The sequence below is a fragment of the Eucalyptus grandis genome, chromosome 3 (assembly GCF_016545825.1).
Source record: "Eucalyptus grandis isolate ANBG69807.140 chromosome 3, ASM1654582v1, whole genome shotgun sequence".
NCBI lineage: Eukaryota > Viridiplantae > Streptophyta > Magnoliopsida > Myrtales > Myrtaceae > Eucalyptus > Eucalyptus grandis.
The window spans coordinates 57,740,196-57,756,167 of NC_052614.1; the positions used below are offsets into that span (position 1 = coordinate 57,740,196).

The window sequence follows — 15,972 nt, forward strand, 5'->3', positions numbered from 1 at the left end:
CATGATCTATGGCTTAATGAGCTGGGGAAGTTAGATATTCTCTGAGCTGTACTTGGTTGCTGTATATAAAATTAATGTGGCGAAGCACGTGTCTACATTAAGAACGCAAATCCGACATAACGGGAGGGAACCCGAGGCTTGGTTGGGTACAGGAATGAGCCGCAGGCCAGCCCAGGCCGGTGTTCTTGGAAACTTGTTGATCTTTGATTGGTTTATGCTGCGAAAAATTAGGGTTCAGTCGCCGGAGGTCGTTCTCTTTGAGGGTGTTAAATTAATCTACTTGTGGGGTTAGCGGCTTCCGTCACGATGGTCGGAACGCACCTAACAAGTCCAACGAGTGGTAATGAAATCAACGGAGGTTCGAGAAGAAAGGAGGTAAAACTAACCCAATTAGATTTTACGTAGTTTACAGCACAAACTTGACTTGAGATGGGTGTTTAAAATCGGCCTATGTCAAACTTGGTTTCTCAACCTCTAACTTCATCTTAACTCGATATGCCTTTTAACTCAATAGAGACAGCTTGGTGATTGAAAAACAAGGTCTCAATTCAAAATTCAAAGCTTTAGCTTTGGATTCCATCAATTAAAGCAATAACAAAAGTTGGTGATTTTACAGTTTTACGGGTTTTAAATACATTTGCGTTGTTTGACACAAACACTATCTGACTATTTAATTACATTTATAAATTGCGATTAAGTATTAAGATGTTGTGTTATACTCATTTTCTATATTAGGGTGCCTGCTTGAATCAAGGCCCACTTAAACTAGTTTTTTTATGTCTTTGAGCAATTCTATAAATTTTGAAGTGATTACATCATATCCTCTAATTATGACTCATTACTCAAACTTGGTGAAACTTAACTTTTCAAAAAGTTGCGCTTAGGTAGTCGACGAGTCTAGGATGAATTGCTAGTTAGTAATCTAAAGACTTCCCATTGAGTTACTTCCAAAACCATCCTGGAACCGAAATGGTTAGGTTAGTTAAAACCTTTTTGTTCTAGGCCTTTTAAAGGCAATGAATGCAGGGAACTCATGAGTACAATTAAATGGCAAATCTGCATGAATCAATGACCATACAAACAATTCAATTTAAATGGATCTCGTCCTTGAAATTATAGGCAGACCATATCTATCGGTCAAAACCACACCTTTATTCGATTCCATATAGTATTTCAAAATTGCACGCGACTTTCTCAAAACTGGTTTTCGGATTTCTCATTTGGAATAATCTATTATCGTTTAATACGCGTTGCTGTTCTGTTCAGGAATAACATTTCTTTTTAACTCTCTTTCTCTCAGCAAGGACGGTGTGATTTAATAAAATAAGCTGCGTTGAACATCAACGGCACGTGCAGCACTCTCTATATAATCTGTCATCATCGAGACAGTTTAGCATTAGAATGCGAGAGAGAGAGAGAGAGAGATGGGCAGAAATCCTAGCAGTGGTAAAGATGGATTGAAGTTGAAGAAAGGAGTTTGGTCGGCTCTTGAAGATCAAATCCTCATCGATTACGTCAAAGTTCATGGCCAAGGGAAATGGGGCAAAGTTCGTAAGGTAACAGGTGAGTAAAGGCCTTTAGGATCTTACTATATTTCTCCTTGCAAACTGCCATAGGAAAAGAAAAAGAAACAAATGTTCAAAAACCGTACTGTGAATATTAGGAGTGCATGTCTGAACTTACAGAATACCAGTTATTCAATAAGTGCACCAATATGCTGCTTAGCGTTAGCGTCATCATTGAAATAAATAGTCCCACATTCGATACATGCATATAAGGTCCAATAAATTGTTTTCCAATAGAACTGGAATGCCTGAAAAACGTTTATGGGCAACACGCAAACATGTGACCCAATGTGCATTCCAATGAATATGTTTCATCTTCAGTCCATCATTAAATTCAAATAATAGTACATTATGCTGCATAGTTTTAAATGAATCCGAGTTATTTAGACATAGCAAATGGTCTGAGAATTTCTTCTTTCATTTTATGCTGGGGGAAAGTGTGCTTTATTTGTGAAAGTAAATCATATCAGTGATGCTCTTATCCTCACTTGTTTTGTATCTCCTAATCATTGAAAATAATGAAAGGAATTGATGTGCAGGCCTCAGGAGGTGTGGAAAGAGCTGTAGGCTTCGTTGGTTAAATTACCTAAGACCAGATATCAAGAGAGGAAACATATCGCTTGAAGAAGAGGAACTCATCATTAGGCTCCATAAGCTCCTAGGCAACAGGTATTCGTCACTTCGAGTGATGAGCTCATCGTACCTTAAAGACTGTCTTTTGAAGGAGATATTCAAAGTGAGGATATATTGCTATGTCATTCACCTTTAAACAAGGAGAGCCACTTGACCATGTTGTTTGCGAAAGCCATTTTCAGTTCCCAAAGAACATCATTGAGATTGGCATTAACATGTGTTAATTCATTTTCTTTAGGTGGGCTCTTATCGCGGGAAGGCTTCCTGGCCGGACAGATAATGAGATAAAGAATTACTGGAACTCCACCATAAAGAAGAAGCTAGTCCAAGAAAACGGTGACCAGCCAATGAACTCAAAGTGGGAGGATGACAAACCCTTAAATGAGACAGCCACAGCTGAATCACAAGGCGATGCCGATCATGACAGTAAGCCGTGTAATTCAGAAGGCGTCGTTTCAGATAGAATGATGGAATCAATTGAAGGAAAGGGTCAGGGAGGAGATTGCGAGGACGACACGATTTCATGGGAAAACATGATGATGGACCTCAATGTCGAGGATATGTGCATGTCTGAGAATCAGCACTCCGAGCTCTTTGAAGGCAATGAAGATGGAGGGAATCAAAACGGGTGGATTTCTGAGGAAATGCTGTCTACATGGGTTGCTGAGTTGCTGGGCTGATGCAAGTCCTTCCATGGTGCAACGACTCATCGCATTCTTATCGATATCGATCAAGAACACTCAGCAGGCACCTTGATTTGGGTGGCATGATCGACTGCCAGGACAATGATCTTAATCAATCGATTTGTAGCTAGAATAAGGACAGAAATGCCTAACGCTTCGTTGAAATAGATCAAGAGTTTCAGTTTTCCCTCTATTTCCCAACACCCCCCCCACCCCACCCCTTTTTTGGCAAAAGGCCTCACATGTATGCGTGAGGATAAAAATGAAAATAAATTTGAAGCTATATGAAAAGGGATAAATAATTAAAAACGTAAGTGAATTTCGGAAAGAAATTTAAATGATTGAAAATAAGAGAATTTCACATTCCCTTTTGGAAAGTAATTTATAAGATTCATTGGTGGTTATCTTGACTAGTCTAAATAATGATTTTGTCAGTTTTTTTTATGTCATACGACTATAGTACATCGCAAAAAAGGACATGCACATTCCTAAAATTGTTTTTAACCTTTTTAAGGAACATTTTTGTAAGAAAATATATGTGAATATTAAAAAATTATGAAAAATAAAGATATCATTAACTGAAGCATTTCACAAGAATACAGGTTTTGTAAAATGAGTAATTGAGGATAGTAGTGAGATCTCTCAATATCACATTTTCTTTAATTTATACAGTAATATAAATATATTGACAGAACATAGATGTTCGCAAAAGTATTTACACATGTGACAAGAATTAATATGTTAATTGCCCAATGAACAGAACTTATGCAAACCCAAAAAAAGGGAAAAGAAAAAGAAAAATAAAAGGATTTTGTTGGGCCAACGACCACGTTCCACATAAAGGGTAACTGTAGGCCTCCTCTTTGGCACTGCTCTTTAAATTGTCTAAAGGAAGGGAGAAAGAGTTTTGACTAAATCATGAGACAAGCTACCCATTCTATCTGTTCGGTTGATATTCGGGCCACCTGATAACTCAAACATGGCCATCTTTAGGTTTGACTAAGCACTAATTTGATAACCCAAGTAAGCGCTAAAACATCAAATATTTAGCATTTAATTAGATTAAATTCGTTGGATGACCTTTGATAAAATACACTTAATTTACTTTAATTGAGTAAAAATTCCACTTAATCCAATATGTAAAAGAGGAATTACTTAGTTCGGTTAATACATAAATATTCAATGGCAATATTATTCAATGGCAACTACAATATTGCATAATATAATGATAAAACATATCGGTAATAACCTTTTTTTTCTATTTTTGGAAAATGATCAATAATACTTAACTACACGTTTTTATTTTTATTTTCATTGGATGCCTTTTAATTCTATTATTAGCCGTCAATATTATCAACACTTGAAATTGACCACTTAAATTTTCAGCATTTAATTTCCGATCTATCAAATAGGCCCTAAATCTCTAGCATACAAGCAAGCCTCATATAGTATAAAGACTTGGGCAATAAAGGGACAAAAGAAGCGACGAAATTCACCAATCATGTTAGTCAATTGTCCATGAGCAGCATGAGCAACACCTTAGTTGTTTGTACGCAATGATATCAATTGTAAAGCACCCTGAAAAACATCACTAAACAGTTGGCAATGGTGGATGACATAGATTCCTCTTTTCCTTCAAGAGAGATCATGGATCATGGACAGAGATTGATGTGTCCATTCTCTTTGTCACTACATGACCATCAAGGTCCAATTGCACAAGAGGGATTCTATCCGTTTGTCGTTTTGTATGGAGCCCCAACAGGAGAATCCACTTCAAGTGGGTCACGTTTGCGCAATGGTCGATGTTTTTGTCTTTTGTCTTGGAACGGGTCATAGAAGGTCAAAGGATCGAGGTCAACACCAATCATTTTTGAACCGATGTTGAAAACACACGATACGAACTATGCCACTACGAGGCAAGTGTTCATCATTCTGGTTGTTTGTTATTTGATATGCTATGAACAATTTATCTATTAGTTTATTGGATTAGCTTTAAGTAAATATGATTCAAGTAAAGATTTATTTGGATTTTGATTGTGGCAATTTAAGTATCTATTGAATGATTTTTCTAAAGAGTAAAGGCAGTAGAACCCCAAGGGAGGTAGTAGAGCTATTATCGAGAGATGTAAGGTGTATGAGTTGGGTGACAAGATGCCGATCTACTACGGTAGAGATAATCTATACACAACCGGACCACTCCCCTTCTAACAAAAGAAGTTTAGAGTTAAGTTCTAACACGATGAAGACGACGGTAGAGATAGTATGGCTACATGCCCCCATCCTAAGCCTTGCATTTGAACCGAAGGTCAAAGGATCGAGGTCAATGCCAACCATTTTTGGACCGATGTAGAAAACGCACGATACAAACTATGTCACTACGAGGCAAGTGTTCATCATTCTAGTTGTTTGTTGTTTGATATGCTATGAACAATATATATGTTAGTTCATTGGATTAGCTTTAAGTAAATATGATTCAACTATAGATTTATTTGGATTTTGATTGTGGCAATTTAAGTATCTATTAAACAATTTTCCTAAAGAGTAAAAGCAATAGAACCCCAAGGGAGGTAGTAGAGCTATTGTCAAGAGACGTAAGTTGTATGAGTTGGGTGACAAGATGCCGATCTACTACAGTAGAGATAGTCTGTACATAGCTGAACCACTCCCCTTCCAACAAAAGAAGTTTAGAGTTAAGTTTTAACACGATGAAGACAATGGTAGAGATAGTCTGGCATCATGCCCCTATCCTAAGCTCCGCGTTGAAAACGTAGGTCAAAGGATCGAAGTCAACGCCAACCATTTTTGGACCGATGTAGAAAACGCACTATACAAACTATGTCACTACGAGGCAAGTGTTCATCATTTTGGTTGTTTGTTGTTTGATATACTATGAACAATTTATCTATTAGTTCATTGGTTTTGCTTTAAGTAAATATGATTCAAGTATAAATTTATTTGGATTTTGATTTTGAACGATTTTTCTAAAGAGTAAAAACAGTAGAAGCCTAAGGGAGGTAGTAAGGGCTATTGTCGAGAGACGTAAGGTGTATGAGTTGGGTCACAAGATGCCGATCTACTATGGTAGAGATAGTCTGTACACAGATGGACCACTCCCCTTCCGACAAAAGAAGTTTAGAGTTAAGTTTTAACACGATAAAGATGACGATAGAGATAGTTTGGCTACATGCCCCCATCCTAAGCCCCACGTTGAAACTGAAGGTCAAAGGATCGAGGTCAACGCCAACAATTTTTGGACCGATGTAGAAAACGCACGATACGAACTATTCACTACAAGGCAAGTGTTCATCATTCTGGTTGTTTGTTGTTTGATATACTATGAATAATTTATCTATTAGTTCATTGGATTAACTTTAAGTAAATATGATTCAAGTATAGATTTATTTGGATTTTGATTGTAGCAATTTAAGTATATATTGAATGATTTTTCTAAAGAGTAAAAGCAGTAGAACCCAAAGGTAGATAGTAGGGGCAATTGTCGAAAGACGTAAGGTGTATGAGTTGGGTCACAAGATGCCAATCTACTACAGTAGAGATAGTCTGTACACAATTGGACCACTCCCCTTCCAACAAAATAAGTTTAGAGTTAAGTTTTAACACGATCAAGACGACGGTAGAGATAGTTTGGTTACATGCCCCCATTCTGAGCCCCGCGTTTGAACCGAAGGTCAAAGGATCGAGGTTAATGCCAACCATTTTTGGACCAATGTAGAAAACACACGATACGAACTATGTCACTACGAGGCAAGTGTTCATCATTCTAGTTGTTTGTTGTTTGATATGCTATGAACAATATGTCTATTAGTTCATTGGATTAGCTTTAAGTAAATATGATTCAAGTATAGATTTATTTGGATTTTGATTGTGGCAATTTAAGTATCTATTGAACGATTTTTATAAAGAGTAAAAGTAGTAGAATCTCAAGGGAGGTAGTAGGGGCTATTGTCAAGAGACGTAAGTTGTATGAGTTGGGTCACAAGATGCCGATCTACTACGATAGAGATAGTCTGTACATAGTTGTGGTATCCCAAAATTCAAAGCCAAGCCATAAGGTGTGTTAAAGTTTCTAATTAGGTGATAAAAATTTCCATGGCTTATGCTTTAGCCATTAGTCTTTAATTAGATGATTTGTGCATATGATTGTGAAAATTTAAATTTTATAGATTAATAATTTATGCTTGGCCATGTACTTTATAAATTAAATTTCAATAACCAAGATGCCCCAAGACTTTGGCCAAGATGAAAATTAAAATTCAAAGATATTTATAAAAGAATTTCAAAAAAAAAAAGGAAAAAGGTAAATTTTTGGAATGGGCCTTAGGCCCATTGGCCTAAGCTTAGTGGGCCAAGTTGGCCGGCCCAATAGAGGCCCAAGAAGGAGTGGTCGACCGGCCACATGGAAGCCCAACTCCAAGGCCCATGATGCATGTAATAGGACAAGTGGCATAAAGGAGAAAGCCATGCATTGGCTAGTTTGAAGGCAAGTAATCATTATCAATCATGAGGATTTGGGGGTATAAGAAGGAAGAGAGAGAGGGTGGCCGGCCATTTTGCTCGCCCAAGGAGAGAGAGAGAGAGATCGTGCGAGAGGGAGGAGCGGCCGAGAGAGAAAGGAGGAGGGAACCGCCGTCCGTCCGCCGTGTGCCGCTGTGTTCGCCGCCGTACGCCATCGACCGACCGGTCTAGAGGCAAGTGGGAGTCCTCTAGCTTCTCTTGCATGCTTGTATGTCGTTTGCATGTTGAGTTTTTGGGTGTTAGATGAGAAAAACCGAAGTATGGATGAGTTGTGTGTGAATGGTGTGACTGTTCTTGCTCGGATCGTGTGAGTCAGTAACTTGTTTGAGCTTGCATGTGTGTTTAGAGTCCGCTTTTGGCTTCGATTTCTTCATGAGAGTTGTAGCTAACATCTTGAACTACAACATACTGAAATTTCGTGGAAAATTATGGATATTTGATGGGTTAAAGTCTTATTATACGGAGACCTCAGATCTGGAGAGTTTTTACTGACCTCTTGCTGGATTCGTGATTGCATGTTGGTTTTTGTTGAGAATATCACTTTTATTTCTTCATAAAAGTTGTAGGTAACATCTTAAAATACAACATACTCAAATTTGAAGTGAAATGAACAAGTATAGCGTAGTAAATCAACTAGATCTTGAAGACGATGATTCTGGTGATGTATTCCGAGATACCCGAGACTTCATGGACATGGATGATGACTATATTCTGGTTATTTGACCTAGATCTCTTCATGAAACTTGTATAGGACACCTTGATGTATAACATATCTAAATTTCAGAGGAAACGAAAGAGAAAAGGTAGGTGAAATCTCAATATTTCGGAGATGTGTACACTGGACGATGCGGTAGTGGATCCAGAAGCTTCATGAGACTGTATAAAATAATATAAAAAATAATCTGGCTTGGAGTTCTTCATGAAAGTTGTACGAAAATGTCTTGGCTATAACTCTGTAAAATTTCGTAATTTTTGGAGGCCATATGGATATTTTAATCGAATTTCTTCGGAAACTGTGCATTTTGGTTTTATCCGAATATTATGTGCTGTTTTGTGGAAATTGTGAAATTGTGTGAAATTCAATTTGGCCATGAATTTTGCATGAAATTGTCATCCTATTGGTTTGTTTAATGATTGCTTGAATTTTATAATTTTTGGGAATTTATAGATATTGAATTTAATATTTATTTAAAATAATAATAATAATAATAATAATAATAATAAAATGGATTATTTTATTGGCCATAAATTTCATAAACGATTACACCATGTAGCATGTATGATGAGATATTGGTGTATGTATGACATTGAATTGTGATGCATGTGTGAATTATATGCCAAGTATGACTTGTTTGATGTCACGCCATATGCCATGTTAAATTGAGATCAAAATAATGGTAAATGTGGATAATGATAAGTGAGGAAGTGGTTGTGGTGGAGGATGAGGCCGGAATGTATAGAGATGCATTGCCGGATTTCCCTAGGAGATTCAAGATGCCCGGAATGTGGGGGGCTGGAAGCCCTGTCGGAGGTCTTTGCCCGAAGGGAATGCCTCACGATGCCAGGATTGGGGTGCGGGATGCCCGGCCAGGGAGTGTAAATGCCGGAAGCCCTGTCGGAGGTTTCTGCCCGAAGGGAATGCCTCGTGATACTAGTTGAGATGCGAGATGCTCGGAATGTGGGGGGTCGGATGCCCGGTGGCCTGGGAGGCTGAATGCCGGAAGCCTCGGAGGTCTTTGCCCGAGGGGATGACGAAATTGATGATTTGAGGAATGGGTGATGTGGTGATCAAATTGAAAGCTAAAAGTGGAAATTAAACCATGATATGATATGCATGATGATATGCATGATGATGATGATGATGATATGTGATGAGAAATAATGATGATCACCCATGATATGATATGCATGATGATATGCATGATGATATGCATGATGATGATGACATATGATATGGCATGTGTAATGAGATGATGTCATGATGATGATGACATGTATGATGTAATGATGCCATGATGATGATGACATGTGTAATGTAATGATGTCATGATGATGATGACATGTATGATACGATGATGATACACATGTATGTGTTATAAATTGATATGATGATACATGATAGTATGCGCATGGCTTCAAGGTAAGTAGCGCCTGCAATGCATGTATGATTGTATGATGCATTGAGTTGTTATTGGATTTTCCTATCTGCTGAGTGGTTGTACTCACCCCTTTGGGGACCCACATTTCAGATTAGCAATATGCCGCTTCCTGCTGTCACGCGTGGTGCATTTTATGGGTTACCGTCCGACGTCGAGGTAGAGTGTGAGGAGTTTAGCTGTCCTTCCGTACCTGGACCCACCTACATACGTGTGCGATGTTTTGTCTCGTACGACATAGGCCTGGCTGGGGGCCCGATTGTCCAAGAGTTTGTTTCTGTCCACGTTCGCCGCGATGGGGTGATGAGAGGGATGTTGCCACCGCCGCTGCCTGACGCACCGGACTGGGTGTGAGGCCTGTGTGTGACGAGTAGGGGTTGTTTCTTTTTGGATAGTTAGCCAACACTCATGATGGGGGTTGTGCACATGCGATGTAGAGGGTCGAGGGTTCTTTTTGAGGTTTTAGGCTAGACATGGCTTGAGTCCTAGCTTTTCCTTTTTGATGTACCGACCCAAAAGAAGTCCCATCTTGAAAATATATGTAAATAAAGTGTCGTGGCTTGTTTATAAAAATTATGGTGATTAGTGGTGTGTATTGGTATCATGGTTGGTAGGGGGAGAGACGGTGATGTTTTAATTTGCTTCCGCTAATGAGTAGCGCTGTGACCGTTTTGTTTAAAAAAAAAATGTGTCTGCGAATTAGGACACTTCTTCAAAGGAGAAAGGTAATAAGGTGTAACATTGGCGCTGGTGACGACCTGCGAAGGGTTCGGGGTGTCACAATAGTTGGACCACTCCCCTTCCAACAAAAGAAGTTTAGAGTTAAGTTTTAACACGATGAAGATGACGATAGAGATTGTCTGGCTACATGCCCCCATCCGGAGCCTCGCGTTGGAACCGAAGGTCAAAGGATCGAGGTCAACACCAATTATTTTTGGACCAATGTAGAAAACGCACGATACGAACTATATCACTACGAGGCAAGTGTTCATCATTATGGTTGTTTGTTGTTTATTATACTATGAACAATTTATCTATTAGTTCATTTGATTAGCTTTAAGTAAATATGATTCAAGTATAGATTTATTTGGATTTTGATTGTGGCAATTCAAGTATCTATTGAACGATTTTTATAAAGAGTAAAAGTAGTAGAATCCCAAGGGAGGTAGTAGGAGCTATTGTCGAGAGATGTAAGGTGTATGAGTTGGGTCACAAGATGCCGATCTACTACGGTAGAGATAGTCTGTATACAACCGAACCACTCCCCTTCCAACAAAATAAATTTAGAATTAAGTTTTTACATGATGATGACGACGGTAGAGATAGTTTGGCTACATGCCCCCATCCTAAGCCCCGCGTTGGAACCGAAGGTCAAAGGATCGAGGTCAACGCCAACCATTTTTGGACCAATGTAGAAAACGCACGATACGAACTATGTCACTACGAGGCAAGTGTTCATCATTCTGGTTGTTTGTTGTTTGATATGCTATGAACAATTTATTTATTGATTTATTGGATTAGCTTTAAGTAAATATGATTCAAGTATAGATTTATTTGGATTTTGATTGTGGCAATTTAAGTATCTATTGAATGATATTTCTAAAGAGTAAAAGCAATAGAACCCCTAGGAAGGTAGTAAGGGCTATTGTCGAGAGACGTAAGGTATACGATAAAGTTAATATCTTGGGGCCCAATTCATGTGATGATGGCGATAATTAAGGAGTTTGAGAGGGAAAAATGAAAATGGCTTGGATTGGACTCTCCATTTATTTTTCTTGGCTTGACCGTGAATCATAAGTTAGAAATTTGGCAATCCAATCATGAAAAATCTCAATTCTTGGCTCGACCTAGAATCTTAAGTTAGAAATAGAGCAATGTAATGATACAACCCATGACAATATCACTCAAGAATAGAATGATACTAGCAAGATGCTCATATGTTGCATGGGTTGACGATTTTCGTTATAAATATATATATACATATATATATGTATATATATGACTATCAATGTTAACGTGAACTTTGCAAGAAAAATAAGTCTTATAGAATTGTATAAAAGATTATTTGCATTAATCAAAACTCCACTAGAGTTTATTTTTAGACTTTATCAAAAGTGGATTCAAACTCCAACATTTAGATTTATCCCCTCTGATTAAAAGAAAACATGAGAAATAAAATTGCAATATTAAACCATGTGTTCGTTTCACAATTTAAACTTTTAGAATAGACGTCTCTCAAAATCACAACTCAAAGCAAGCTGAAGGAGGATGTACATTCACCATACTACTACATATTGTTCTGCTAATTTTTTTTTTTTAAAAGGGTTGGTAAGTATCAAAAAGTTATTGATAAAAATTAGTTACTAATCACCTAATTTCCTAGCAACTTGCTGGCTAATAGCTTGCTAACACTAACTCTTGTTGACACATATTCTTTTTTAAGAAAGTAGAATTTGTTTTCCCTCAAAAAATATATCTCATTAAATTCGTGCATATTAAATTGCTCATGCATTTAGCGTAGCTCCCTAGTTGAGATTAATTTCCTTAGAACTTGTTCTCCAAAAAAATGACATAAAAATAATAGCATAAAGAATATATATAATAAAAGAGCAAAAAAAATAGTAAAAAATAAATTACAATAAAAAAGAAAAGAAGAGAGTGAAGGTTGGCCGAATGTGAATAGCACAGAGAACAAAACGTTCCTTGGAATATGTGGGGAGAAGTACACTATCAGTGCTATAAGTTGTGTATAGCGCTCATTTTGGTGTCAAAAGTTTTTGTCGGATCACTTAAGTGTTAAATCGGAGGAAAAACGATCACTTTAGTGCCATCGGCGAAAGATTCCGGCTAAAATAATTACGTGGCTTTTAAAAAAAAAAATCGACAATGCCTTTAAACGACGTCGTTTTCGGTCCTCGAAAACGATGTCGTTTTGCCGTCCCACATGGATGGCCTCACAAAAACGACACCGTTTAACTCATTTAGGGATTTTTTTTTATTTGGGGATTGAAATTAGGGTTATTCCGACCTAGCTCGCTTGGCCGTTGTCGCTCGGCCTCCGCCGTCGCTGGGCCGCCATCGCTCGCTCAGCCGCCATTGCTCGGCACTATTTGGACGCCCTCGACGGCACACGAGGGAGCACCAACCCCAGTCGCCGGAGCCTAAGTACTGGAAGACGCATGCCAGGCACTCGTCGGGGAGATCGGAGATGGAGAGGGAGATATCAATGGCGGCGCACTCATCGGCGGCCTCCCCAAGCACCGGCTAGATCACGACCTTCGACTTGGCCGCTAAGTGGCCGTCATTGGGGTCAAGGTCGGGCTTGGAGCCACGGCCACCGAGTGGCCATTGTCGCGGTCGGGGTCGAGGTTGGAGCTGCGGCCGCTGAGCGTGGGGGCCGTTGAGGACGCTGACTGGCCGGAGATTTAGGGTTTTGAATTAGGGGAGACACCAAACGTCGTTACTTTGGTGTTAGGATGCTGACTGTACTCTTTGGCAAGGCACGTCAATTTCAAAAATTAATAAAAAAGTGCCACGTCGGATTTTCAGCCAACCAGATCGAAGTTGGGACCAAAGTGAGCATTTTTCAAACTTTTTGGCACTTAAGTGATCCGATAGAAACTTTTGGCACCAAAGTGAGTGCCGTACACAACTTATGGCACTGATAATATTTATCTCGAATATGTGGGAAGCCTGAAAGCACACAAGAAGATCTGGAAATAAAAAGAAAGAAGCAAACAAGCATGGGCAACCCACAAAACATGGCAAAATTCAAGTGATCAGAAGAGACCAGAGCATGGGCTGAGATCGAACGTTGACTGAAGTAGAGGAATAGTAGCAGATGGGAGCGTTGTTTTGGCATATAGAAGAGAAAGATCAAAAGACAAGAGGTACGGGCAAGCTGAAAGAACAGAGAAGAAAGAGACGTGTTTAGGCCTCCCGAATTTAGCTGGACATGTAACCGCAGCCAAAAGCACCACCTTAGACCTTAGTGGCCGCACCCTTGCCTTCCCCTGTTTTTTGGCCAAGATAGCCCGCTAAGCTTGAACCTCGCCGGTGCTTCACTCATCTGTCTCAGCTCCTTCCGTGGACAACGGCAGGTGCTCAAACTATCAATTCTCCCGCTCATCCCATCTCAGGCGTCGCAGACAACCGGGTACTCCTCCCTCTCTTGCTCCGCCCTATTTCGATAAAGCCCAAGGGGAGAACCGTCTATACCACCCATGTGCAAATCATTGAAAATCCGAGGTGTTGTCTGATGAAGCATGATCACATTGACGTTCCGGTGTCAATTAAAGTAGAGCCAACGTTTCCAATGCATGCAAGCTATTTATAGAAATACCCATGAGAACCTTCGAAATTCATGTGTCTTGAATCGATCTGCCCTGGGCCATGACTGGAACACACTCTGAATCAGCCATATAGGCTATTTGGAGGAGCCGGTTTGATGCGTGTGGTCAGTCATTCTCCGAGGCGTTTGCTGCATATGAAATTCTGTGTTTCATACTTTCATTTAGATCTAGTGGATTTTGCTCAAAGTTTTTTTAATGTATTACATATGGGTGTGAAATTGGTTCGAGGGAAATTGGTTTGGGCTGGCTAACATATACCAGGCGAGGAAATACCCAAACCACATTTCAATCTTGAAATGGCCAATTTAAGCTTGCTTAATGTGATATTCATATTTTGAACTAATCCATATCGTCGCGACCTTCCCGAATTTTTTCGAAAGTGAATTATTCAAAGAAAACTAATGGATTACTAAGTCCGAAGACTTGACACGGACCCTCCCAAGTCCTACCAATCGCGACTTGATGTTAAGAAATTAATCTATTCAAACATGCAATTATACTCAATTTGGAGCCGCCACTAACCAATTAGGGTTGGTTAGAAACCCAAGTAAAGTATGGGAGAATACTTTACTATTGCAAACCAGAGATTCAATAGGTCCAAGGACATGATTGCGCTAGATTAGTCTAACGCCCTTTCGGTACCTTTTATTTTAATTTTAAAAATATTTTGCAGGCAATGTTGATTAATTTAAACTTAAGCTACTAACATGCAAATGGTGGTCATGCGGGTGCACAATTAATAAAATAACATTCAAATAAAAATGCTAATAAAAATGCATGTCCTAAACATGATTTCTAAATGACATCACACATAATTTTTCTTTTTCTTTTAAAAATGTTAATTATATGCAATCTTAATTTATGCATGAATTTATTTTAATGACATATGAGATGCAATTCATGTGGCATAATTCAAATCATTACAATATGCGTGCAATCTAATTTACATAACCATAAATATGCATATGATGTATGATATGAGATGTAAGACGTGGTAATTCTATATGCATGTTCTTTTATGATTTTTTTTTTATGATGATTCATTTTTTAATGCATATATGCAACCTATGCTAAATAATGATGATATGAAATGAGATTAATTATGAATTAACCTATTAACTAACCAAGGCGATGATCTTTAGTTTTTTTTTTTAAATGAAATAATGTTTTTTTATTGAAAAGAAAGTAATTTAATGGTGCAATGATCATCTTTTAGCATTTTCCTTTTATTGAAAAAAATTAAACTATAACTCATATAGCATGCATAACATTTTTGATTTTTTGTTCCTCTTTTGTTTTACTAAATGAAAATTGACTTAATCTAAAAATATCTAGATGTGTTGCTTTGTACCTAAGTTCTAGATATAACAATATTTTACTAATAAACAAATTCTAATTAAATAAACCTAACATGCAAACTTAATTTTGGTTTTCATTTTATTTAATGAGAATCATGTAATGCATGCTACTAATTTTAACATGAAATGATATGACGTGGCAATATGACCTAAAATATAAAACATGAATAAGCATGCAATCTATCCTAAAGCATGAAATGAATTTATTCTAATTTTATTTGTATTTTCCATGAAATTCAAAATTAAAGAAATGCAACAATTAAATATGCAATCTAAATTAATTAAATGACCTAATTCTAATGACGAGCAATTTCTAACTAAATGAACTTAGCAATAATTACTAGATGATGAAAATTTCATAAACCTAATCCTATATGTCGATTTATTAAACCTACATGCTTTGATGCAAGATTTTGATTTTGATTTTTTATTTTTTTAGCGTTTTTAGTGTTTTTCCAAGACAAGTAATTATCGACTAAACATTAAATCTAAACAATCAAGATATTCAATAAATAAATGATTAAAATAACCGAAAAAATAACCCGTTGTCTCACAAGTCAAATTAATGATTATTCTAAACCTAATTATCACGACAAAGAGTTCAAAATAATTAAAAATCTAATCCGAAGTCTTACGGATCAAATTAATAATTACATTGATTTAACAACCAAAATACCATCAAAAAGCCCGAA

General features: G+C 37.8%; 1 protein-coding gene across 1 annotated transcript; it reads left to right on the forward strand.

Moving 5' to 3' along the window:
* The first annotated feature begins 1,424 nt into the window (after positions 1 to 1,424).
* LOC120292265 (transcription factor WER-like) lies at positions 1,425 to 2,954 on the forward strand. The gene is made up of 3 exons (XM_039310540.1): positions 1,425 to 1,563; positions 2,105 to 2,234; positions 2,437 to 2,954. The coding sequence occupies exons 1-3, from the start codon at positions 1,425 to 1,427 to the stop codon at positions 2,876 to 2,878; spliced, it is 711 nt and encodes a 236-aa protein (XP_039166474.1). The 3' UTR covers positions 2,879 to 2,954.
* The last annotated feature ends 13,018 nt before the right edge of the window (positions 2,955 to 15,972 follow it).

What these genes read in the sequence shown, in the direction of transcription:
- LOC120292265 (XM_039310540.1), top strand. Translation starts at nt 1,425, where the DNA reads ATGGGCAGAAATCCTAGCAGTGGTAAAGATGGATTGAAGTTGAAGAAA. An exon ending in CAAAGTTCGTAAGGTAACAG is followed by an intron (nt 1,564 to 2,104) that starts GTGAGTAAAGGC and finishes ATTGATGTGCAG; the next exon opens with GCCTCAGGAGGTGTGGAAAG. An exon ending in CATAAGCTCCTAGGCAACAG is followed by an intron (nt 2,235 to 2,436) that starts GTATTCGTCACT and finishes CATTTTCTTTAG; the next exon opens with GTGGGCTCTTATCGCGGGAA.